This window comes from Nymphaea colorata, chromosome 2 (genome assembly GCF_008831285.2).
Source record: "Nymphaea colorata isolate Beijing-Zhang1983 chromosome 2, ASM883128v2, whole genome shotgun sequence".
NCBI classification, from domain to species: Eukaryota; Viridiplantae; Streptophyta; class Magnoliopsida; order Nymphaeales; family Nymphaeaceae; genus Nymphaea; species Nymphaea colorata.
Genome location: NC_045139.1, coordinates 28,219,168 through 28,244,551, shown reverse-complemented (window position 1 = coordinate 28,244,551; position 25,384 = coordinate 28,219,168). Strand labels below are relative to the sequence as shown.

Genomic DNA, 25,384 nt, shown 5'->3' with positions numbered 1-25,384 from the left:
TTGTTGCTTGCTAGACTCCACTGCCAATGCTTTCTCTTTCCGGAAATTTTGATCAGTCATTCAGTACAACCTGCATAGCAAAAATTCCTCGGTCCCCCTCTTTGACATCCAATCCTAGATGCCCTAATAGTCTGTTTTCTCTACCATTCGTATCATCAAAGTACACCTCTAACTTATCTGTTCCATCATCGTTTTTTATAATTGCACCTACATAGCCCCGCCCGGTCACCCCAAAACAGTTTGGCAGAGATAAAGCAATAGTATTGCTAACTTCCTGTAGAGGTTTTCTGGTCCTTTTGCACGGACCTCCTTCGTAATCGTCTATATCATCAGAAAATTTCACCCTTAAACTATTTGGGTGGGCTCCGTTCAGTAATCAGACTTTTCTATAAGCTGCTTTTAGGTAGGATTTAGGCTTATTTCTCCCTAAGGAAGCATCCGCCTCCATAGCCTTCATGCTAGGATCAGAACTCTCAGCACTAAAGGTGCAGATGGAGAAGAAGATTTTCCTAAAAGGTTATCCTTCAAATTAGTCATAGCTTCATCGCTAGCTTTGTAGATAGGGGTGCAATGCATTGGCTGGGTATATCGACTGCTTCTTCTTCACAGGCAATCTCGCTACTATCCTTTGGTTGGCGGTTCTGGGTTACAGCCTACTTGGGTAGCTCAAACTTCTCAATGTTTTAATTTGTTTGCTCAAGCACTGGAACTGATTTTTAGCCTGGTTACTAGTCATGCTAATAGAGCAATTCTCTATACAATGGGTCATTGTTTTGCATCACGCACACAGTTTGTTCTTTCCTCATATATTGCCTCTTGGAGGAGGGGATCTGCGCCCGCAACAAATAGCTTAACAGTTGATTTTGCCAAAAAATTTAAGGTTACAGAGACTCTGATTTGAGCTAACCTTACAAGCAGAAGCGCTTGGAAAGGGGATTTGCCTCAAGCAGGTTTCTGCAAAACAAATGCAGCTAGTTTCTATGCTCCAGCTTGCAAACAATGCCGAGCTCGTGCTGACTATCTGTTCATACCAAGAAGGAAACCCTTCCCAACAATGAAAACTGGGAGTTTTGCACCTCCGACCAGAGCATGTGCAAGCCACTCATAATAATGAAAACTCCATGCCTTATCTTGAGTGTCACCACCAACAAAACAACAAATTGTTGACCATCAGAATGGTCGTTTTATCCGATCTTTTGCAGGAATGAAATACATGGACATTCAACATTTTTCATAGGAATGAAGATACATGGACATTCAACATTCATCATCTTGTTCGATCTCCAATGGTTCATCCATATCATCTTCGTCCATCAACTCTTCAAGAAGCTTTTCTGCCCATGTCCTCAGTGAAGGTGGCTTTTCAATGGAGTCTCCTCACCCTTTTAACTTGCTAGGGGACGGGCCTTTCACAGCTTCAGACACTAGATTATAATGATAAAAAGGCGCATCCCCCCATTGTCATTCGGTCATTGAGGCTCCAAATGGTTTCTCTAGAAAAAAAATAAACTGAATCGAAACGAGAAATCTTGCTTGGAAATCGATGCGAAACAAAGCAGCTCCACCAATGGTTGCCGATGGTCTATGGTTGAAATCTGCTGAATATTTCTGGCCCACACTAATGGATTTTGGTGAAACTTTTTTCAAAAATCCATCGCTCCAACTAAATCAGACCTGCGTTTGTTTAGTAGGAATAACACAAAGGAAAACAAGCCGACAGTTAAAAGAAATTACGACCTTTGATGCGTAATAAAAATAATTTGATGCAAAAGCATAACGACTCTTAACAAGAAACAGACCTTATCCAACTTATCCAATCCTTCGATTCAACAAAAATCCTTTGATTCAACAAAAAGAAAAGCAAACTAGTCTATGGTTATGATCAATATACTCCTTCGAGTTTGTCTTGCTCATAATATTATTTCATACATCTATCATTATCTCATACCTCTTTTACTATCTCATACACATTATCTCATACTCCTGTTTAACATTATCTCACACATCTATCATTATCTTATCCATCTTTTGTTATCCCATACACATTATCTCATTCATCTATCATTATCTCATATCTCTTTTGTTATCTCATATACATTATCTTATGCTCCAGTTGTTATCTCATACTACTCTTTGTCATTATTTTAGACCCTACGAGTATGACATAATAACATACGCTACGAGTAGACATTAAAGTAAATATACATATTGGTAGTATGGTCCCCATCCGACATATGCTAGTTATATACAAGAAGTGGCGTAAGACCATTTAGAGAGCCCTCAGCTCCATAGAAGATAGTTTGGCACCCATGGTTTTACAAACCTTGCATTGTTGCTTATTGCCTAAAATAAAGGGGCGGATGCAAACTTGAAAAATCTGTATCGGCAAGATGTTGAAAACAATCAACACAACAAAATGTATTCCAGTAAAGTGATGCAGGTATTTTCAACATATAGCCAATTAGACATAAATTTGGTTACCACCCAAATGGCTCTGGTTCCTAGATGTATGACCTTTCAAATAAAAAAGTTAGATGTTGATGCTCTCACTCCCGATACTTTCAGGGCTCTATTTCTGACACCTTATTTCAAGTCTACTTGACTGAAACACCTCATTTTAAGGCTGCCTGACGAAAATAGGTTTCACCCATTTGAGTAAAAGAAACACATAGACTGCCAGGTTCAAAAGTAATCTGATTTCCCTTTCTTTCACTTTTTTTTTTCAACATAGAAGAGAACTAGCGCCTACCATTAAATACTCCATTGTCTGTTTTATTTTCTTTCTTGTTCTACTGAAAAGCAACGTAGCCCTGGGGGCTATCAATGTCTTCTCGTTGGGTGCCAAGAATAGGGTTCAAATCCACAAGAATTTTGAGGTTGACCTGCCTGGTGCTTCAGAACTTGGATTGTATACCAATCCAGAATCACTGGATGTGTATTTCTGAATTATAACTCAAGATTATATGTTTGCTCGAAGCACCGAAAGTAGGTCCTGTATTTTAGAGAGACAAGGGGTTGGGTGAAAGCTTCGGCTTTCTGCGGAACAGTAAATTTCCACCGCTGACCTGAAAGTTGACGTGTATGGGTTCAGTTTTCAAACTTTATTAATGTGCAAGACATTTTTAACATCTATCCGGTTGCTTGTTAGGTTTGGATTAAACAAGGCACTGAGGCACCTAATCTGTTATGAAATGCTTCTTCAGCTCAAATTATGTGAAGTGTTGCTAAAATTTGATAAATAAATTGCCTAGTATACCTAAAATATTTCTAATTGTGATATTTAATACTGCTTTTCCAAGCTTAACTAGAAGAGATATTTTATGTGAAGAACATTTTTTAGGTTGAATTTGTATTGACCAAATACTTCTACTACATTAGGGCATAGATCTTAATCAGATTCAAGATCTGGTAAAAATGATTTGGATCATGTGTTCCCAATGTGGCTCATGTTGATAAGTCCTGGACTGGAAGGATGGATATAGCTACTTCGAACACAATGAAAAATCCATTGTTAGCAAATTAGTAAAAACATGAATGTATAGATATGATATTTCTGTTCCTTCAAAAGTATGTTCATTAGTAAAACTTAAAAGTATCGAGACGTATATTTATGGCCTGATATATATTGAATAAGAAGTATCATTTACTATGCCTTTCCTTATAAGGGCATAAAAAGGGGCTAAAGAAAAAGTTGTGGATCCACGTTTATAATCCAACTCCTTTTAGTAAGAATGTGGAGAGAATGACGGTTCCTAGAACAATTATCATGATAATAATTACTGTAATAACACTTCGATTGTTCGACAAAAATATGAGGAAAGGTTCATCAAAAGAAAATATAGTTAAGAATAAACTTTAGTAATGTAGTGCTTTCCAAAATTTAGCTGGAAGGCCATTCTTTGGGATTAGGAATGGTCGATACTCGATCTCATCGTTTGGTTCTACCACCTCCCACCTGCAATTTTTTTACATTAACCATGACAAAAATCTACGAGTGTTTGTATATGTGTGTGTATATATACTGGACTACATAATGGACAAAAACTAGTCTCCCAAATCATAGTATTATCATGCAGTTAAAAGTTAAACCGTACAAACATGATTGAAAACACAACACATATGATAAGGATGCCAACAAAATCTACGAGTGTTTGTATATGTGTGTGTGTGTGTATATATATATATATATATACACTAACACTCAGACTTCTTGCCTTGCAAATTTTAAAATTTCCCTTTCCTGCGAGCAGAGAGAGACGTGAAGTCTGAGTGTGTTCGCCTTTGCAACATTGAGTTTCATTATCCTTTGGCAATCCTTCACTGGTATTGTGCAACCGCAGCCCCTCTTTTCCTTTGAATCCAAAACACTCCCCAAAACTTTCCCGTCAACACTCTCCCATTCACCCTGTTCATACATCCTATATATATATATATATATATATATACACACACACACACACTAGACTACATAATGGACAAAAACTAGTCTCCCAATTTATAGTATTATCATGCAGTTAAACCGTACAAACATGATTGAAAACACAACACATATGATATGGATGCCAACATTATGGAAAGGATGGTTTGCAAATATGGTGGCAAGGATCAAGACGATGGATTATAAAAACAGTTATGAGCACAAATCAAAGAACCGTTTTATCGATAATGAATATCTTGTAACAACTCCCTCAAATAAGGAGTTATCTCAACTGTAATGCCTATATATAAGAGATTGACATACTTTATCAATTTTAAGGTCGATGGCCTTCCGTGGATAAATAAAATTACTCCACGTTAATTTTTTTTTATTTTTTATGTTTTTGACAGTGATCTCAAATGCTTTTCTAGACATAAAAAGGAGATGTTCTTGTAACATCACAATTTTATAAAAGAAAAATCAATAATTTTCATGAAATAACTAGCATTAAACTTGCCTGTACTAAATTAGTATTCATAAACATGTTAGCACAATTGTATTTCATTTAAATATTTTTGAGTAATAATTAGTGGCCTAGGTTTTGCCTGGTAGCTGAATTTGTTTTCCTAAATGTGTTACCCAACTATGCCATCTGAAATTTGCAGAATTAACTTTATGATTTTCTCACATTGTAAACAAGTCTAACAATATAGATGCATTTATTATGATTTATTAGAAAAAGGATAGTAAATTGATTTTTTTTTTAAAGATTTGAAATGAAATGCCCAAGTGTGTGTGTGTTTGTGTGCATAAACCCACCTATATTTGGTTACAAGATGGTGGACAAGCACAAGCATCTCAAGCTTGGCGAATTCGTTGCCAGGGCAAGAATGGATTCCAGTACCAAATGGCAAGAAGGTATTTGGTCTTGGTGAAACCTGCAAAACAATAGATGAAAAATACTTAGCTTGCATAAAATGACGAAAACTGAATCCCTTTAAGGTTTGGTTAATGAGAAAACCTCACTCCCTACAGAGGCGGGTAACAAAAAAATTGTACCGGCCAAATATAGTTTTCAAAATTTTTTATATAAGATAAGTGAAATTTTTTAAAATCTACATATAATTTTGTCTTTTATTTTGAGATGGGGGCCGCTCCCCACTTGTCTCCACCCCTTCTCCCTACCTTCTTTTTCTTAGGTATATAAGTGTTGCGCGCACCCAGAGGCGCATGTAACTCGTTCTCATCTACATTGCATGTCCAAGGATATAAGATTGAAAAATGAAATTATGGATATTCCATACAAAAGTCTTATGTTATGAACCCTGGAAAAATAGTTTCCCTAGGTTTGCCAATTCACAGAAACTGATCTACATATGGAAAAATTAGATTTTTTTACTTAATATTTTGTGATAGTTTCAATCCACATATAACACACACACATATGTATGTATGTGTGTATGTATATATATATATATATATATATATATATATATATATAAAGATTATATATTTTTTTTAAGTTAATATTTTGGTACAGTTTGAATCTATATATATGAGAAATCGGTAGATGCTAGGCACTTACATACTACATTAATACAATTTCAGCACTTAGTCTTTTTGTAAATCGATAGTTGAGAGAAAATCATGAAATAAAAAAATGTGATGTAATGCTAAAGTTGGATTTAAAATGTCTTGCTTTATTCCTTGACCGACTCCTTTTGGCCATTTGATTACTCCATCAAATGGTTTTGGTGTGATCCACCTAAAGTTAGATAAACCCACATGTAGAGCAGTGCAAGGCATTTTGTGCAAGGCATTTTTCAGGAAGGAGGCCAAATTATAGTATCAAAAAGTTTTAACAGTAATCAATCTCAAAATATAAATTTTCAAAACTTTTATATAAGACAAATAAAATTTTGTAAGTTTTACATGTAAATTTAATTTTCTTCTAAGAGGACTAGGGTCCCTGCCGGCTCCTGTGACTCCGCCGCCACTACCCACATGGAAAACATTAATGTTTAAGTCGATCTGACGTCCTTCGGATCGACTTCTGTATTTGGGGTCACCAATATCACTAAATTTGTTTAGGATCTTCCATTTTATCAAAGGGAATTTTGACATTTGAGAAAAATACATTTGCACTTTTACCATTTTATCCTCACAGGATGACTTGTTTTGTCATGGTTATCCAGTTTAATTGGACCAGCACTCGGATTGAAACGGACTTCCGAGAACATGGAGTATAAATAAAGCGCATTGGGTGTATGGGTAGAACAAGATGTTCATGTATTTTCACCTTTTCATTTTTGTCGTTTTTTCCTTTTTTAAACTATTTTATGTGAGAGGTATTTTTGGTTCTGTTCCGGACATTAAAGATCTTGCTATGCATATACACAATATTTTTGTTTTATGTTCTCTGTTACAATAATGAAAAGTGTTGCGAATGATGCGAAAATCTGAAACGGGCGCGACAATATAAGTGCACGTGAAATAAGAATATAACAGACGAGGCAGACTTGGGTTTACCATGAGGGCTTTGGAGTATAATGTACCGGAAAACTTGTTAGGGAAAGAATTATAGCCTTTTTCTATGATGGAATAGTTTCTCCTCAGTTCCTCCCTGCAGCTGTCCTCCAATCTCCCAAGGATAGAAGTGATACCTACGTTAAACGTATACTGCATAAACCAGCTCGTATGACAAGGTGATCAATTAAAGTTCACCCATTTGTGTGTGTGTATATATATATATTGGTAGATACTAGGTCAGGGACAAAAACATGACCCTTCAATTTTGATATTTGAAGTGTTTTTTTTTTATAATCTAATTAACCTTGTTGATATGATCTTAAGAATAGGTTGATGCAAAACACAGATAAAGTTGATCACTTTTTTTACTTTAACAGTGTTTTTATAATAATAAAAAATGAATAACTATTATATCATCAACATTTTGATAATAGAAAAATCCACTTTTTTATTTAAAAAAATATTAAATAAAAACTGTTTTTATAAGAAAATAGTTTTTATAAATACATTAAGATGTTTATATTCTATTTAATATAATTTTTAGCAAAAAAATTGGAGTGTCTCGTTTTTTTCCTGACTTAACAGTCTAGTTTCTACTAATTTCTCTCTCTCTCTCTCTTTATATATATATATATACCCACACAAAGGAATTGCCCACTACATAAATCGATCAAATGTCTGATTACCGGTGTGACTTTAAATTGCTTTGTTCGGCCCTGACATGATTTGAAATCATATTTGGATCTAGTATACAGCTTCATAACCGAATCCAAGTTGGAGACTGATGAATGTCTAACTCAATCAAGTGTTAATGGTGGCCAATGGACCGAAAGTCAATCGAGATTCTAAGTTGAATTTGGTAAAAGCTGGAATAGGTCCAAACTAAAAGGGCGTGCTTGGCTACACTCCTAATAATAAGGGGTTTTGGACGCAAAATTTGTTTGGACGGCATGGAAAGGGAGTTTTCAGGCACATAGGTTTTCTGATAACACTGTTTTCATGAGGAAATTAAAAAATTACCCACCTCGGGTTATTCATTTAAAACCAGTAAACAAGACGCGTTAACTTTTATTTTTAAAGTGTTTCTTTTATAATCTAACCTTATCGATATGATCATAAGAATAAGATGAACGAGTTTTTAACAATGTTTTTTTAATAATAAAAAATGAACGAGTCTCGTAGCATCCACATTTTCATAATAGTGACATCCACATATTTCATAAAAAACCATTTAAACCAAAACATGTTTTATAGTATTTATAAATATATTAAGGTGTTTATATTTTATTTTAATATAATTTTCATAAAAAAATTAAAGCAACTGGCTTTTTTCTGTGACCTAATGGTATGGTTTCTATCTCTCTCTCTCTCTCTCTATATATATATATATATATATATATATATATATATATATATATTAAAAAAAGCAAACCAGTTGGGCAAGAAACAAAGCCAGATTGATTAAGATTAATTATTAATGTATTGATTTTTTCTTTTGTAATCTAACCTTATAAATAAAATGCCGTATAAATATGATCTTAAAAGTGTTTGTTTTGGTGAGAAACATACATTAAGTTAATTGTTTTCTTACTTAAATAATGTTTTTAAATAATAAAAAAAAGCATGACTCTTATAACTTGAAATTTTTTTTATAATAGAAAGATTATTTTTTGTTTTTTACAAAAATGACTTAAACTAAAACATGATTTATATTAAATTAATGTTTATAAACATATTAGAAGTTTCACATTTTATTTAAAATATTTTTTAATTACGCAAGTGATCGGTAATTTGGCATGACCAATCAATAATGGTTTATATGCAATGGTGGTGCACACTACGTGAATGAATCAAATGTCTAATTGCCGATGTGACTTTAAATTCCTTTTGTTCGGGCCTGGCGTGATTTGAAATCATGTTTGGATGTTAGTCTGATATTCATGAACGGGGATCGATTTGTTGAATGTCCAACTCAATCAAGTCTTTAACGGTGGCCAATGGACAAGAATCCAATTGAGATTTTAAGTTGAACGTGTTAAAAGCTCGAATAGATTCAAAATCTAACACTTTACAACTCCAGGCGACTATTGCAATCTCCTTTTTCGGTTGGAATATATAGCAAGCATAAACAGATCTGAGCACACATGGGACATCCTGGTAAAAACCAGAAGAGCAAAAGGAAAAACCTTCACCTGCTTTATCCCGGAGAAGACGTGGACAACATTGCCATGGCTCCACGAAGCCAGGACGGATATGGCAACTGCATCGACGTCGGCGACGGTGGAGCGGATGGAGTCGGGGAGAAGGGAGGCCTGAACCGGCTTCCTCAGTCGCATGTGGTAGTCGCCTTCGTGGAAGAACAAGGCCGAGGGCCCGATCAGCGTCATCTTGTTCCTTGGGTACGTTGGCTTGAACAGCTCCGAGCGACTTGCAAGCACGAACTTAACATCGTCTGGCCCCGCTAACATCACGCTCGGGTACCCCAACACATGCGTTTTGAACACATCCCCGTATCTGCATGGGGACATTTCAGTTTTTAGTCTCTCTCTCTCTCTCTCTCTTTCTTTAGCTAATGGGCTTGATGGTGGGTTGCCATTGGGTTTTGCTAGTGGATTCTGTCACTCGGTCTTGCCGATGTCACCGTTCTTTCTGCCTCTAGGAGTTGCTGTTGTCTGCCATTGAGGTTCTATTACTATTGCCATTGGGTTACGATTTGTCGATGGGTTTAGCTGCTGGGTTTTGGGCCCTGCCATCGAGAGGGTTTGGGTTTTGCCTTTTTCAGGGCCCTGTTATAGCTGGGTTCTACATCCTGCCGTGTTATTTAGGTTGTAGGTTCTACTGTTGCTATATAATGTTCCATGTATTTAACGAGTGAGTGTACGCTTGTTGTAAACGAACCTTATTACCAATATGCATATTATTTACTTTAATGCTACGCTGGTTGTAAACTCAATTACCAATATGCATACTTACTTTGATACTCACATGTAACGTCTGCGGTTATTTCATACCCTTAGTATTTGAGAAAATGACAAGGAGTAATATGAGATAATAACAAGGGTATGAGTTAATATGTATGAGATAACAAAAGATGTATAAAATATGACAAATGTATGAGATAATAACAAACATATGAGGTGATGTTAAACATAAGTATGAGATAATGTATATGAAATAACAAGAGATATATGTAATTATGTATGAGATAATGTGTATAAAATAACAAAATAAGTATGAAATAATGCTGTGAGTAGGACACAAAAAAAATAATATATATATATATTGCTTTTAAAGGGGTATATTGATCATAATGATATGCATATAAAGATTGACAAGTTTTACTTTTACCGATACCATTACCAAATTCTGAATTTTTCTTTTTTTGCAGTTTCCTTCACTACAAAAAGTTTCTTTTTGTGTTAATGATGATATTTTTTGTCATTATTAAAATGACGTATGAAAGTTTCATACCCATAGCATCTTTTATTCAGGTTTGGGTGCTATCGTTGCAAGTGGGTTATTTTTCTTCTATCATCACCAATTCGATCATTACTGTTGGGTTGTTGGAATTCTGCCATCGGAGTTAGCTGTTGCCATTGGTGTTAGTTGTTAGATTGTTGTTAGGGTTCTGATGTTCCTGCTTGGCTTTGTCGCTGAGGTTTTGCTGCTATTGTTGCTTGGTTCTGGATTTTTTTCGCTACTTAAATCTAACATGTTCTTGGACTGGGTATATCTTGTTTGGTGTGTTTTTTTATGTCCTTTGAGTGGCCTGGTTTTTTCTGTTCTAATGATGTTTTCAATTTGTTGTGCTTATGAATTGGGTGGTATGTTTTGTGACCTTTTCATGGCCTGGTTTTGGATGGCATGCTCTCTTCTTTTGGCCTTTTTATGGCCTGGTTCAATTTTTTTTTTATTTGGTATTGTGGTTTTTGTGCACTTGGTTTTGTATCCCTTCAACTTCTAGTTGGAAGATGGTATTTGAGTAATGTTGATTCCTCTTTCTTTCTCACACCGAGAGAGGAAGTCTCTCTATTGAGGATTGTTGATTCCTCTTTCTCTCTTACACCGAGAGGGAGGTCTCTCTCTCCCTCTCTCTCTCTCAACATTTCCTTTACTTTCTATGAGCAAAATAATTTAGCCATGGTGCCCTGCATTTTTCTGGGCCATGGTGTTCACAAGAGTTGTACTTTATAAGTGTTAATTCATTCAAATAATTGAAACGACAATTATAAACTGCAAATGTAGGATTAATGGTTTATGCGTAAGATAATAAAATACAATTTCAATAATACAATGTAGCAAGTGTATTTTCAACTGAAAATGGCAAAACAAAAACGTATAGTGTGATGCAAATGGAAGAAAAAATACATATAATACTGAAGATCTAGGCCTAACATGTTTATAAGCATTTTAAAATTTGGAGATCTGAAATAAAAGAATGATAAAATATAATTTAAAAAAGAAAAAAAGGAAAATGAAGTGAGAGAAAAAGAGTACCTATTTTGCCGATGTCCGAAGAAGATGGATGGGTTTTGAGAGTAGAGTTCATGGGTTTCACCAAAGTATGCGAGCCCCATGGATCCTGGAGGAAGCTTTGCATCAAGCCATCTCGATCTTTTGAGATTAACAAGAAATAAGAACGTGAAGAGAAAGATGAGGAGACATGCAACTTCAAGCAACATTTTCTTTGATTACTCTTTCTTCTTTATTTTACTTTATTTTTCCAATATGTACTGATGAAATATAGGCCTAGAAAGAAATGGGGGAAAAGAAGAGGTCAGGAAAGATATTTTGCAATCAGCAGTAGAACATGAAGTAGATGTAGTGGTAATGGGTTTATATAGAAACTATAGAATGACCTAACATGATGTGTCAGCCCATACAATCATTTCATTTTGTTCCTTTTTTTGGAAAATAAATTTTCCTTGCCCTTTAGGCTTTTAGAAGAGTCGAAGATAGATAAGATCCACTGTCTTGTCTTATATGAGGAGAAAGATCCTATTCATTTGTTTCCTGTTATTCAAGATATCCTTTAGGATTGTCAATAATTTGGATATAACATATATGGAATTTCATAACAATGCAATTTCAAATAAAACTCAATAGGAAAATTGATATAAGATTGTAATTATAAAATGATATTCCATATATAGCCTTTTTGGGATAGATATTTGATTTCCGTAGGGACATCCAAATCTGATACGTGTAAAGATTGAGAGGTGATTTTGTAGTCTTAACAAAATTTGAATATATAGGTTCTACATCCAAGAAAACAATATTTAAAGTTATATAAGGTAATCACTATATCCAATCCTCGTGTGTGATATGTTAGCATCCATAATTGTTTATTTTACTATTATACACCAGAAAAAAGTTTCTTTGTGTAAATATTTGCTTTCATTTACCTTTGGAGGAGGAATTTAGGGGTGGAAGGTTGAGGAGATGCAAATGCAGCACTAAGGGTTTTCTAGGTCCAGTGATGACTCCAACCATTCAAAACTTGTGGTTCAAGAAAATGATCATCTCAATTAAATAGTTGCGACTCTTTTTCAAGCACCAACTACATTAGTTGAACCAAGGCAGCAAAACTTTTTCTCTACAGTAAAGGAAAACTTGGCTACATTTCAAGTATGTAAACTGAAAAAAATAGGCCTAAAGTATGCACAATAGAAATCTAAAAATGACATGGTCATGTCATGGTTATACAATTGCACGGAGCCTCGAATCGGCAAAGGGCTTATGTTCATGGAAACCGCTAAAGAGATGTGGGACGTCGTTAAAGAAGTCTACAACCAGCTAGATAATATTACTTGTATCTATGAATTGCAAAATGAAGTTGTTAGATTTATGTGTGAAGGTAAATTATATAATGTGCATGTGGATACCCATCGAGGAATGTTTGATGAATTGTTTATGTATCGTCCACCTACTATTGATTTCAAGGTGCAACAACAATGCCTTAAAAAGGACAAGATTTTTGAAGTTCATTGTAGACTTAGTCAATAATTGAGCACCTTCACAGTGATAACTTGTCTTCCATCCTTCAACTCTATTTGTGCCATGATCTAGCAAGAGGTAGCTCTCAAAAAATTGATTACTTCAAGTCCCACTGTCCCACTATCCCCAACGTACAACCTGTTACAACCTGTTCAGTATCGTGACAAGGTTGAATATCTTTCCAAAGGGCAAGGTTCAGCCATGAACAGCTCATCGAGTGTCTTTACCTCTCATGATAATCCTAAAAATCAACCACACTTCAAGTGAACTTATTGCCAAAAGTTTTGCCACACGTGAGACAAGTATTGAGACCTTGTCAACAAGCCACCACATGACAAAGGCATCCCTCAAAAGCCCAATAAAAAGAACACAATAGACAACTCTCTCACTAAGGAAGTGATGATGAAATTTTTTACTCAAATGGCAAAAACAAATTTGATCGTCTCAATCATTTTTTAATGCAACCAATATTGATGCCAATCCCGGTACATCTGCTTTTTCTTTACATTCTCTTGTCATGAATAGGGTAGTTGGCTTTGGAGCCAGTGAACACATAATCAACCAGCCTATCATTTTGAATGATTTAAATAAAAATTTCAAACTTATGTTTGCTGCTGATGGTTCAGCCATGTGGGTTGCTGATTCAAGTCACGTGAAATTTCTGTGTGATGGTGAAGAATCTGAGGTTTTCATGTCCATAAGATTTCCACCAATCTTTTATCCATAAACAAGATTATTCTTACACATAACTATCTTGCTATTTTCTTGGTTAAAGATGTCGTTTCCAAGGACAAAGAATTGAAGAATGAGATTGGTAGAGGCATCCAGTGAGGTGGTCTATATCTTTTAGATTCTAAGACATTTACGTTGTGTAATCATGTTTCATCTAATGAACTGTCAGGTTTGTAGCATTCTAGATTAAGTCATGCTTCTCATAAAATTGTCACAACATTGTTTCCTAAACTATCTATTTCTACAAAGTCATGTGATGCTTGTGAATTTGCAAAGTCTACTTGTTTGCCCTTTAATCATGTTGTTGAATGTAATTGCATTATATTTGATCTTGTTCATTCTCATGTGTAGGATACCACACCACTTGATTCTATCTTTCGATTTTGATATTATGTAATGTTTATTGAGGACAAGTCAATGGCAATGTGAATCTATTTTATAAAACATAAGCGTGAGGTTTCTAAATTTCTTCAAATTTTTGTCAAATGATTTTGACTCAATTTAGAACAAAAATTAAAAAAATTGGTTTTGATAATGGCACTGGCCAATATGTTAATGAAATATTGTAGGATTTCTTTGTCACATAAAGGAATATTGCCTCAAATGATATGTGCAACAACACCAAAGCAAAATAATGTTGTTGAAATGTTTCCATGAACATGACATATGGATACTGGGCAAACAACATTGCTACATCATGCTATATAACTAATAGACTTCCCAACAAGAGACTTGAAAATATTGCTCCTATGGCAATTTTGACCCAATGATACGTTTCTACGAGTCATTCGAAAGTTTTCGGTTTAAATGCTTCATCCATCGCCAACAACTGTTTTGAAATAAGTTACTAAAACACATTTGACAACACACCATCAAATGTGCTTTTGTTGGTTATTCTATCTCCAAGAACATTTCAAATTCTTTGATCCTATCACCAAGAAATTTTACATCTCAAAAGATGTCAAATTCTTTGAAGATGAACTATATTTTCCTACTTTGATTCATTATGAGGGGGAGACACATAGTCATCATAACTACAATGAATCATCACAATAACCTCCTTTAAGGATGTTTTTACTTGTTTGTGATGACTTCAACTCTACTGTGTCTTCTTCTATGCGGGTTTCAGATCATTTGCGTCCATCTCCTTCCATGCTTCTCCTAACCCTATAGAAAGTAGAACTTTCAACTTCATGACTCAACCTCCTCAAGTTCACAAACCCATACCAACCATCCATCTCGCCATCTCAACAACAATATTACTCATTATGCCCTTCACTAACCCAGTCCATTGACAGTAATGTCCCCAGAGTAAGAAGGTCTTCTACAGTGTCATGACCTCCATGTAGGTTTAGTGATTTTTACCCATATTGTTCCAATCTTGTATTGCAGTTTCAAACATCTCTTTGAAAAACATAGAATTTAGTAAACTATCAACCAAGTACCAGTATTATGTCCTTAACATCTACTCTCACCATAAACCATCAACCTTTTAGAAAACTAGTTAAGACCCTGAATGAAGAAAAGCCATGAACAAAGAGTTGTTTAGAAAGAATCAAACCAAAACTATGGTTCCCTTGCTAGAAGGAAATAAACTAATCAAATGTTTGTGCATATACATAATAAAACACAAAAGCATGTTTCTTTTGTTGTAGGAAAATTGTCTACCGTTTCAGTGATCTGGAAATGGTCCACATGGTTCTGAAGACCTAATATTTGGTGATGTAGTGGACCTTCCTTTGTTCCCCATCCAAGTGTTGGAGACCTCAACTGCCATGCACAAGGCTGAATCTGAGAGCTGTAACACCAGCGCCATCCCAACCATCGGCTACAAAACTCTCTACCTCATTCTAGCGGTAATTGTCGTCACTTTACCTCCTGTGGTACTTGCCTTTGTTATTTTTTTTTTATTGTGATTTCTTGAATTTGATGGTTTAGTATTGTGACAGAGTTTGTATTCGGGTTTCTACATGCTAATGCAAGTTCAGTAATTCAATGCAAGTTCAGTAGTATTGCTTGTTCATACTACGTAGAGATCCCGGGAGAATGACGCTCAAGCAACATTAAGTCTGAAGTATATTAGTCTCAAGAGCACTTAAATATGGAGATTTGGTGTTCAAAAGTATCGGTTGGAGTTCTTTGGAGCATTTGTTATGGTTGGGACCTTTTATTTGTATTCCAAAACTAAGTCGGATGTAATTAGATCCAAAAAATCTAGATCTTGTTTACACGTAATAGAATGCTAAAATGTGAAATTTGACAAAACTCTCTCTCTCTCTCTCTCTCTCTTTACACACACACACACACACACACATATATATATATATATATATATATATATATATATATATATATATATGAAATCAATGTATATATGTGCTGCAATAGGGATATATTTGTAATAACACATTTGTATATACATGATGGTAAATGTAAAAATTCAGACTTTGGCCGGAACCAGAGTCTAGTAAGGGCCGGGAGAGGCCATTTTTGGTGTTATGCACTGAAAAATGTTAAACTATATTTTGATTTTTAAACTTTATATTTTTTGATATGGACATAGAAGGAGTGGATAAATTTTATTCCCTACTACTCCATCTTACACGCTGCCATCCTTGCAAGTTAGCACATTGGACCAAAAAGGTGATGAGGCAAGGCGAGATGTTGAGCCTCTAGCAAGGCAAGGAAAGGGGAGGGGAGGCAAGACATCAATTGAAGTGTAAGTTCCATGATCAAATTTATTAGTTATATAATATTTATAAAAAAAAATGAGATTGAAACAAAAACTAAAATAACAAGAATATTGGAAACTAAAATGACCAAAATAACAGGTAAATCATAACGTGTGTGTGTGTGTATATATATATATATGACATGCATTGAAAATAGATCAATTTGTCGTGAGTATTATTATGAATACTACATTTGTTTGCATCCTAACATACGTTGAAGTATTTTTTGTTTTTTATTCAAACTTTATTAATAGATATTTTAAAATATTTAATAGAACAGACTATATGCATATCATATGCAAGAGGATGACATGCTACATAAGAGGAAGTGTGCAGTAAAAATATTGTGATGTGCTGCCCAGAGTGTCACCAGAGGGATTTTAATTTTAACTTTTCACTCATTTCAGCATGCATTTGTGCAAGCACCCACAATACCTTTGAGCAAGTTTACAAATTATAATAAAAATGATCTTATAGATAATATCAATATTGATGATGTTCGTGATGATTGCAACAATGAAAATTAAATCCGATAAAGACACCTGCTAGTTAACTATATATGCGTTCTATACTAGTTATGTACATGGCATAACAATAAACCAATTTGAAAATATTTACGCTTACATTAAAATTGGTAAAATCAAATCCTTGTATGATATGAATTTCCAACATTCATACTGTAAAGCACGCAGGTCACAACGTGGATAACTGAAACAAATTAATGGGAAGAGAACACATGCACAAGAAAGCTCAACGCTACATTTTTCGGACCTAATAAAACTTTTATATTATAAAATAATCAGTGCCGTCACATGAATTTTTCAATTAATTTCCTAATGTTCACAATTTGTATGAATACTTCATCAATTAATATTTTGGGCCATTTTAAAAAATTAGTAGGCATTGTGATTGTTGCCGGTCGAGTGTGTCTGGCCCGGTCAAGCTAGTAGAAGGATATGTTGCTTGGCCAGCTTAGGCATAGCTCGGGGAGCATGTGAGATTTAATCGGACGCTGAGTCAAGCAGAAAGCAATGCACGTGGAATGTGCAGTGCGATAGTGCAGAGACGAAGCATATAAATGCATCATAGTCAACAGTCCCTTTGAAAGTGCAAGTCCGTCGTTGGGGAATCAAGTGAGTTCCTCACGCGTAGCGTTTGGAATCGCAAGGGGGTGCGCGTGGGTTAGGGGTAATTCTCCCAATGGACGCATATGTTGCGTTCCATAACCGCGTAGAATCACGCGGGGGTGAGCAAATGAATGCTCATCGTCGAGTAGGGCGATGGTCGGCCGTCTTACTTAATGACATATAATCATCAACTGTCTTCAGCTAGGGACTTCCTCCCAAGGGAAGTCTAGCCCACCCAGATTTCGTATGGAAGTAGATAGACACTTGGAGGAATGGCGAAGTTCTGACAGGACTTCATAATCACGGCTTGCCAATAGCTTATAATGAGATAAACCTGGGTGATGGTGTGCCGAGTGCGTAGCACTCCTCGTCTAGTCCACAGTCTCAAGAGATAAATGAACACTTCCGCTAACTCAATATAGAGTCGGGCTGGCCGAAGGCTTTAGGGAAACCTTCGGCACCGTTCGGGCCGATTAAGGCTTGAAAAAGTCGACCCGTGATAGTGATGGCGGGACGGCTGCTCTCTATCTCTTTTCCAAGAGAGAGAGAGAGAGAGAGGGCCAGCGCCACAGCTCCAAGCCTCTTATAATGAATGAATGAAAAGAGGTAAGTGGTCAACAGTACTAATAATAGGTTAACTGTAACAATGAAACTGTAACAATGAAACTGGAACGTCAGGTGGGGAAAACCCTCCATTCGGAAAATTTCTTTTGACTTTTTTTTTAAGAAAAAAAAAACTATAAAAAAATGGCTCCGACTTTAAGCGTTCATTTGGCATTAGGAATAACATGTTAATATTCAAGTGTTTCATCATGAATGTATTTCAATTTTGTAACAGATTCTCCATCCATTCACATCTTGTTCTTAATGCTAATGCTAGGCAGCCTCTAAGGTATACACTTTAAGCGACGCTCCTGAGACACTTGCGCTCACCCTTGCAGAGCACCTTTTTCTAGAATAAGGCGTACGTCTAGTCTTTGAACTATTCATGAGAGATTCTTCTCTTCCTTTTCATAAAGTAGATAATGTTGTAGTATGGTGGATTGATATTCTGAAGCATCATCTCTTTCTTAAATTTTTGGATATATATGATTAATTGTATACAATTGGATTTTGCAAAGATGAAACTACGTATTGTGCTGCTCCATGCTGGATCATAGAATTTAAACCTTTATATGCGGACAAACAAATTGCACGCACAAAACACACGCACACGTAAAGTCTTGCATTCTGTGATCCAGCACGCAGAACACTCATATTGCTCAACCGCATACACAGGTACGGTCTTTGCAGAGGGTGCAGATCCATGACACAAATGTTAGAATCTTCTATCTTAAAAAACCAATTCCTTGGTCAAAAATACGTGCACGATTTCAGTAATGACGTCCCCAGGTATTCATAGTAGTCTAGCCTCAAAATATTATCCTTTGTTGTAGAAAGCAAGAAATTAATAGGTGAAGTGTCCATTCTGATAAATTGAAATTGAGAATATGTTCGCCCATTAAAGCGACACTCAAGGAAAGGAGAAATTGGAATTTTCTTGGATGGTTTTTCATACTGAAAGATATTAAAACTTTCTTAAAAAGGTTCCTTTGCAACTAGGGATAGGTGCAAGGAGAGCCAGGGAAAACCTCACGTTATTCCCCTTCTTCCTAATGGATTAGGAGGACTAATGAGCTCTGAGGCTAGGCTGAGCAAGGAAAATCACTTGCAACTTCAAATTGTTGAAGCTTGTATATGGTCTGTATGCTCATTGCAGCCACCTTTGTTGAACAGATCATATTCAAATCAAATATATCCTTAGTTATATCCTTTTTTTTGAAAATTTACAGATTTTGGATTTAAATTCGGATCCGAATGAAAACAAAGAAAAGTCATATATGAATCTAAATCCAATCGAAATCCAATTTTTACATTTATATCTTAATCTAAATTCAAGTTTCGAACCAAATTTGGCCTCTTTCAAAATGAGAGAGTTAGGTATATAATTTTTTGTTTAAAAATAAATCTGATTTCAATCCATATCTAAATCCAGTTGGTTATTTATGTATACTAGAATATGTGTATACTAAAATATGAATCTAAATCCAATCGAATGTCATTTTTTAAATTCAAACCTAATTTGATCTCGTAATCAGATATTAATTTTTTATTTATTTTTTTAAAAATCAAATATTCGATTCAAATAAAATATATTAACATTCCTAGGATTATACCACCGTGTCACCAAGGGTGGTCTTAGTGACACGGTCCTCTCTCTCCCGCCCTTCACGGTAGGTCACACAAGACGTCCCCAACAAATCTGATAGGACAGTTCAACCTTCATGTGCGATTTAAAAAGAGAAACACTATCCTATTTACAAAATGCAGTCAATTGTATGATGCAGTAAAATTTATTGGGACAAGTTACAATTTTTGAGAGAGAGAGAGAGATACATGGCGAGAAGGACAGAGGTACGTTCGGAGTCACAAGGGTATCTGTCCGATCAAAACAATTGTAATCTCCCGTCATTGTTTGATACGAGCCTTAGTCCGAGTAGGCCGAACCAAGGCCAAAGGCACGGCCACAGTGAGAGATCATGGTTCAATGGAATTAAACTTCGAGCCTAGAGCAAATGCAGTGGGAGGTGCGGGAGGATATGCAACGGCTCTAGGACATGAATGAACTAGGTGAAGACCAGCAATTGGGGGAATCCGCGAGTTAGGATACTAGATCCATAGGGCTTCTCTGGTATAGGCCATGGTCCATTCTTGAGTCGTATCGAAACCCAAGTCTCTAGAGTCGGTCTAGGACGAGTCTAGGGAGGTCTCTTGGCTGAATTGAGCTCAGCTCAATGAGGTTAAGGGATGTGTCAAGTCCGAAGTTTGGGCGGCAACCCGGACGAGGTCCCCACCTTGAGCTCACAAGGCTCAAGGGGCGTCTAGCTAGGACTTAGCCGTTTTTCACTTCTTGATTTGCTTTATTTGAGTTTGCGCCAATTCGGTTTTGGATTCAAACTTACCAAGGCGGGTTGTGCCTTAGATCCGTTTTGCTTTAGCATGTTCTGGATTTGGATTTGGGCTGGTTCCATGCATGGGAACCAGATTTATGTACTCATGTATATAAGGTTTTGATTCATGTGTAAACGGATGGAATTTTGGGAAATCAAGGTCATTTGCTTCTTTGCTCTCTCTCTCTCCTCACTTCTCTCTCTCTCTTCTCGTGTCTCTCTCTCTCTCTCTCTCTCTCTCTCTCTCTCTCACGTTCCCTCCAATCTCTTCTCCCAAGACCACATTGCTGGCCCTCTACTTCCCCTTCCCCTTCCCCCTCACGTCTTCCTCTCCTCTCCTTCCCAACTCCTCACTATCTCCCCTCTCTTTCATTTACATCAATTCTCGTTGAAGAAGAAGGTGAGGGCTTTCTCTTGGGTGAGCCATGGCCCTAGGAGTTATCATCGTCTTCATCTTCGCATCTACCCAGCCACGTCTTGGGTGCAATATCTCTGCTACATCAGAGATATTAGAGGCCTAAGTTGAACAAGGAGGCTGCGTCTTCATCCAAGGAAGGACAGCAAACCCACGGTTTCCTCATACAAGGTTAGTTCTTGGATTCCTAAGGTGAAAGCTAAGCAACTACGTTGGTTTGGTTTGATCTAAGGTTTGACTTACAAGAAGAGGAGAAGTCTCGAGTCACAGCCGAGATTCCCTTCTTTTCCACGGTTGAAACTTGATTTAAACTAAGTTTTACGTGTCTTAGAAGATCCTAGGCATTGAGGCTTTCCTAGTTGAGAAATCACTCAAGGAAACGGCACAAGAAGAGTCGATCGATTCTAGTTTTCATCCGCGGTCCATCTCTGGAATTTCGCCGGCAAAATCAGAATCTCATCCGAAAGAAATCACGGTGAGACCATCTTGGACATGGGAATGGACCATATAAGGTGATTCCACGCAAAGAAAGAAGAAGATACACATTGGTTTCGCGAAGAACGGCCTAGGTGATAGCAAGCACCAAGTCACCGGGAACTTCTGGTTTTCCGGCGACCTCTGCCATAATTCCGGCCACATTTGGGGGATTCTGGTCATCATCACCCAAGGACCAAAGTGCCCTTCCTTGCCACGAAGTGGGACCATCATTTCCAAGGGTAAGTCCGTCCAAAAGTACTCCAAGGAGATATCGCATGGAGAGGAGATTTTCTAGGCGAGAATTAAGGGGAAACTCCTACATTCTAGCTTCAAAAAGTGGTACGAGCTTCATCCTTACCCATCTAAGTCTCTCCTAGCCCTTCATCCAGATCCTTAGGAGAAGATCTGACCCTTGATTTGCACGTGATTTGGAAGAGAATCCCCACATTTGGAATCATCATTCCACAAGGCGCCACCTCGCCACATTTGACTACATTGGAGGAGCCGGCGCCACTAGTGCCCACATTTGGAGGGATTTGCTCTTTAGTTTAGGTGATTCAATCATTAACCATCCCTAGATCCCAGCCACATCACATCCCACTTACCACCTTTGAATTTTCAGCCTTAGATCTAGAGGATTATCATAGGTTCAAGTGTAGGAGTCCACCTTTTGATCCCACGTCAAACTCACTCACGTGATCCCTAACCCTCCTTAGTTCCTCATTAGCTCTCTCATTTAAACCCAAGCCACTCGTTCAATCATCCTTGAACCTAACCACCAGTTCCTAATCAACATCCCACATTCCCTTGTCTTAAGCCACCTCATTCCAGACCTCACACCCTTAGATCATCTTCCCTTACACCGTAGCCGAAGCCGTCCAAGCCCCTATCGCTCCTAACCGGCCCTAAGCCAGCCACACTTAGGATCATTACCAAGCTCTACGGCCGAGCTTTCCTCTATTGACTGTAGTTAGGTAATTCCTCAGCTAAGACCAAGCTGCATCCACCCATCCCCAGCTACGACTACAGCATTTGGTGTGCACCCTTGGGCATTTCATCCACTCGCCCAAGCGAATTGAGGTTGCTATCACCAAGCAACCGGATCCCGTGTGCTACCACGGCACTCAGCCAGGTGGGCTGAGCTAAGAGGCTCTCTGTCAGCTATATCTAGAGCTTACTGCCACACCCGGAGCTGCAGCATTTGTATCAGCTCCGTCAAAACCAGCAGCAGCAACCGAGTTGAAGAGAAGACATCAAAGACTTTACCAGCGATCTTCTCCAACTTGGCGTCTTACTTGGCGTTGCAGCACCTTCCACCTTGGTGTCCCGATTTTCTCAGCTACAACCTGACGTCTGGAATTCATCCTCAACAGCACCTACAGCAGATCATCAAAGAATTCCAGAAGATTCATCAAATGAACCCCGAGCAAGCCTTGGGGAGGTACTTCATTTAGACTAGTTAGATTTGCTATTTTCCTTGCATAGTTTTGAATCGCTTCCGCATTTGTCCAGTATTCCTGTAGTTTTTCGGTGCCCTAGAGCCTAAGATCCGGCTACAAGGAGTGTGTTTGGTCTGAGTCTAGCCTTAGTTTCCTCTTTGAGTTGTGTTGGTTCAATCTTTAGGCGTCTTTAGACCCGTGTGGACCCTCTACGAGGATCTTGGGTGTAGGATCGACTCTAGGACTGGGCTGTCGCCTATACCGGAGTTAGGTCCTACCAATTTGGTATCAGAGCCAACGTGGAGGATTCCGTTGCTTGTTTACATCTTGTGAATTCAAATTCTAGAGTTTATGTTGCTCATAAGTGCAAGAAAGATCGATTTTGGTAAAAGCGGGTGAAAGTTGGAAAGGAGAGTTCCAAACTTATCCGGCTGATACCGAACCTATCAGTTTGGTATCAGAGCCATCTTGAGAGGCCACCGCACTCAGTTTTCAGATTCCAGCAGTGTTAGTTTGGTTTGATGGTAGCATAGCAGAAACTCATCCTCTTCAGCCTGCATTTTTTTCAGTTTCTGAAAAACCAGAAACTACGCCGGATTCCGGTGGCCGGCGCTGTCAGCTCCGGCGTCGGAATGGGTCAAGGTTAGGCTCGTTGGAAGCGCCTACGTCTCAGGAATCTTCAGTCCAAATTTCAGATTTTGTTGAGTTACGGGTGAGAAGTTATGATTTTTTGAGTGGACCCCTATCACTGGGGGAGTCCTGTGCGGTTGAAAAGCAAGCCCAGGCGTGACTTTCAGAAGAACGAGTGCTTTCCTGGAGCAGAGTTAGAGCTTGATCTTGGTGGCGTTGGATTCCTTATCGTGTCTAGTATTTTGCTACCAAGTTTCGTGATTTTTGGACATCGAGTTAGAGAGTTACAGAATTTACAAGTGTCATGGTTTTCAGCTTTTAGTAGTTCAGTTTGATGTTTGAAATAGATAGCTTAGAAAGCTTTAAGCATTTGTTTTGATTTAAGAGAAGGCAAGAATGATGGAAGAAGGTGCGTATCCCAGAAGTTTAGATGTTGATTTAGTGTTTAGCACCTATTCTTACGGAAAACTCGTGGAAGAGAAGATTTTAGTTCACAGAGAAGATTGGAGTTACGGCCCACAGTTCATCAGTTTCTTGATTGGGCAAAACCCGAGATGCGACATCATCCTACGAGATGTCAGTGTAATGGGTTATCATTGTGTGATTGAAGTGGACAAGGGGACCTGTAACATTAGGATCACCAATAGGACCTTAGTGGGTCGACTTAGGGTTGCAGAAAGAGTAGTCAACCTGGGTGAGCTTTTACAAGTTTATCCAGGAGAAGTGATACAAATAGGAGACATGAGTCATAAGTTTGTGTTGGAAGAAATCCCAGCACCCAAACCCGTCCAACAAGTAGGGAAACCTGGAAATAGTAACCCAGGAAAGTCATCTCCTAACATTGAAGAGATGATACGACAAGCGCTCTCAAAGATGGATGAGATATTGGACAACGTGAAACAAGAGAAGCCTCACGTGGAGTTAAGGAGCAACACGTCCAAGGGCATGGTTCCGACCAACATGAAGAGCAAAGAGCTACTCGGACCAGCTACTCCGCCACCTCGCACGGAGCACATGAGCAAAGGCAACGGAAGCAAGAACCAAGGCATCATGAGTGCGGTGTCACAACCACCTCCAAAGAAAACTGACAACACTAAAGCCTACCGCAAGGCCTACTCAACTAAAGGCCTTACTCAAAAATCTGAGGTCCCTCAGACCAATTATCAACCTAAGAAAAGGGACGAAGTAAGCAGGAACAAGAGAGATGAAATGCACCAAGCGGTAGAGACAATCAAATGTGAAGTGCCGAACAATAGCCTCAAGGGCAAGGGTGTTCATGATCAAGCTACAGTTGAGGAGCCATCCAACAACTCAAGTGATGGCGAATCATTGAAGACATGGACTACCAATGAGTTATTGGCTGAAATAGAAAGCAAGTGTCAAGAGTGCGAATCTATTGAAGAGACACTTCCAAGTGAAGATTCTTTAGGATTACATGAAGAAAGAGCTTCAATCTCTACAAACTCAATGCACGCGTCTAGTCCCAACCAAGCATTAGATACGTACAAAGAAGAATCTTTAGTGTGTACAGCTCTAGCTTCACCCAACATGATGGAAGTGGAAGAATCAAGCGAGCTTCAACCTCTTGAGATCATACAGCCAGAAGACAAGGTGGAGCTAATCCGTTGTCAAATGCCAGAAGATCTTAACCTTGAAGATCAAAGGAATGATGTAGAAAAGGCAAGCAGCATGGACTCTAATGATCCCATGAAAATAGAAGGAGATGAAGAGTCCAGCCAGCGAAGCGAGGATCATCCATCATATCCCTCCACAATAGAAGGTAAGGCAGATCATAAGGAGGGTGGAGCGGATTCAACTGACTGCTCACAGATTGTGGAAGAGTTACAACTACAAGCAACCCAAGAGTTAGCTTTCCACATGACGTGCTCACACCAAGAC

The 25,384-nt window shown here is 37.7% G+C and overlaps 1 protein-coding gene across 1 annotated transcript; it reads right to left on the bottom strand.

Annotated features, from left to right (window-relative positions):
- Positions 1-1,105: 1,105 nt before the first annotated feature.
- On the bottom strand, positions 1,106-9,317 carry LOC116248881 (abscisic acid 8'-hydroxylase 2-like). Its single transcript, XM_031621904.1, has 3 exons — positions 9,139-9,317; positions 5,237-5,355; positions 1,106-1,674 (listed from the first exon to the last, which is right to left on the bottom strand). Exons 1-3 carry the CDS (start codon positions 9,280-9,282, stop codon positions 1,644-1,646), a joined length of 294 nt encoding a protein of 97 aa, XP_031477764.1. The 5' UTR covers positions 9,283-9,317; the 3' UTR covers positions 1,106-1,643.
- Between the last annotated feature and the right edge of the window lie 16,067 nt (positions 9,318-25,384).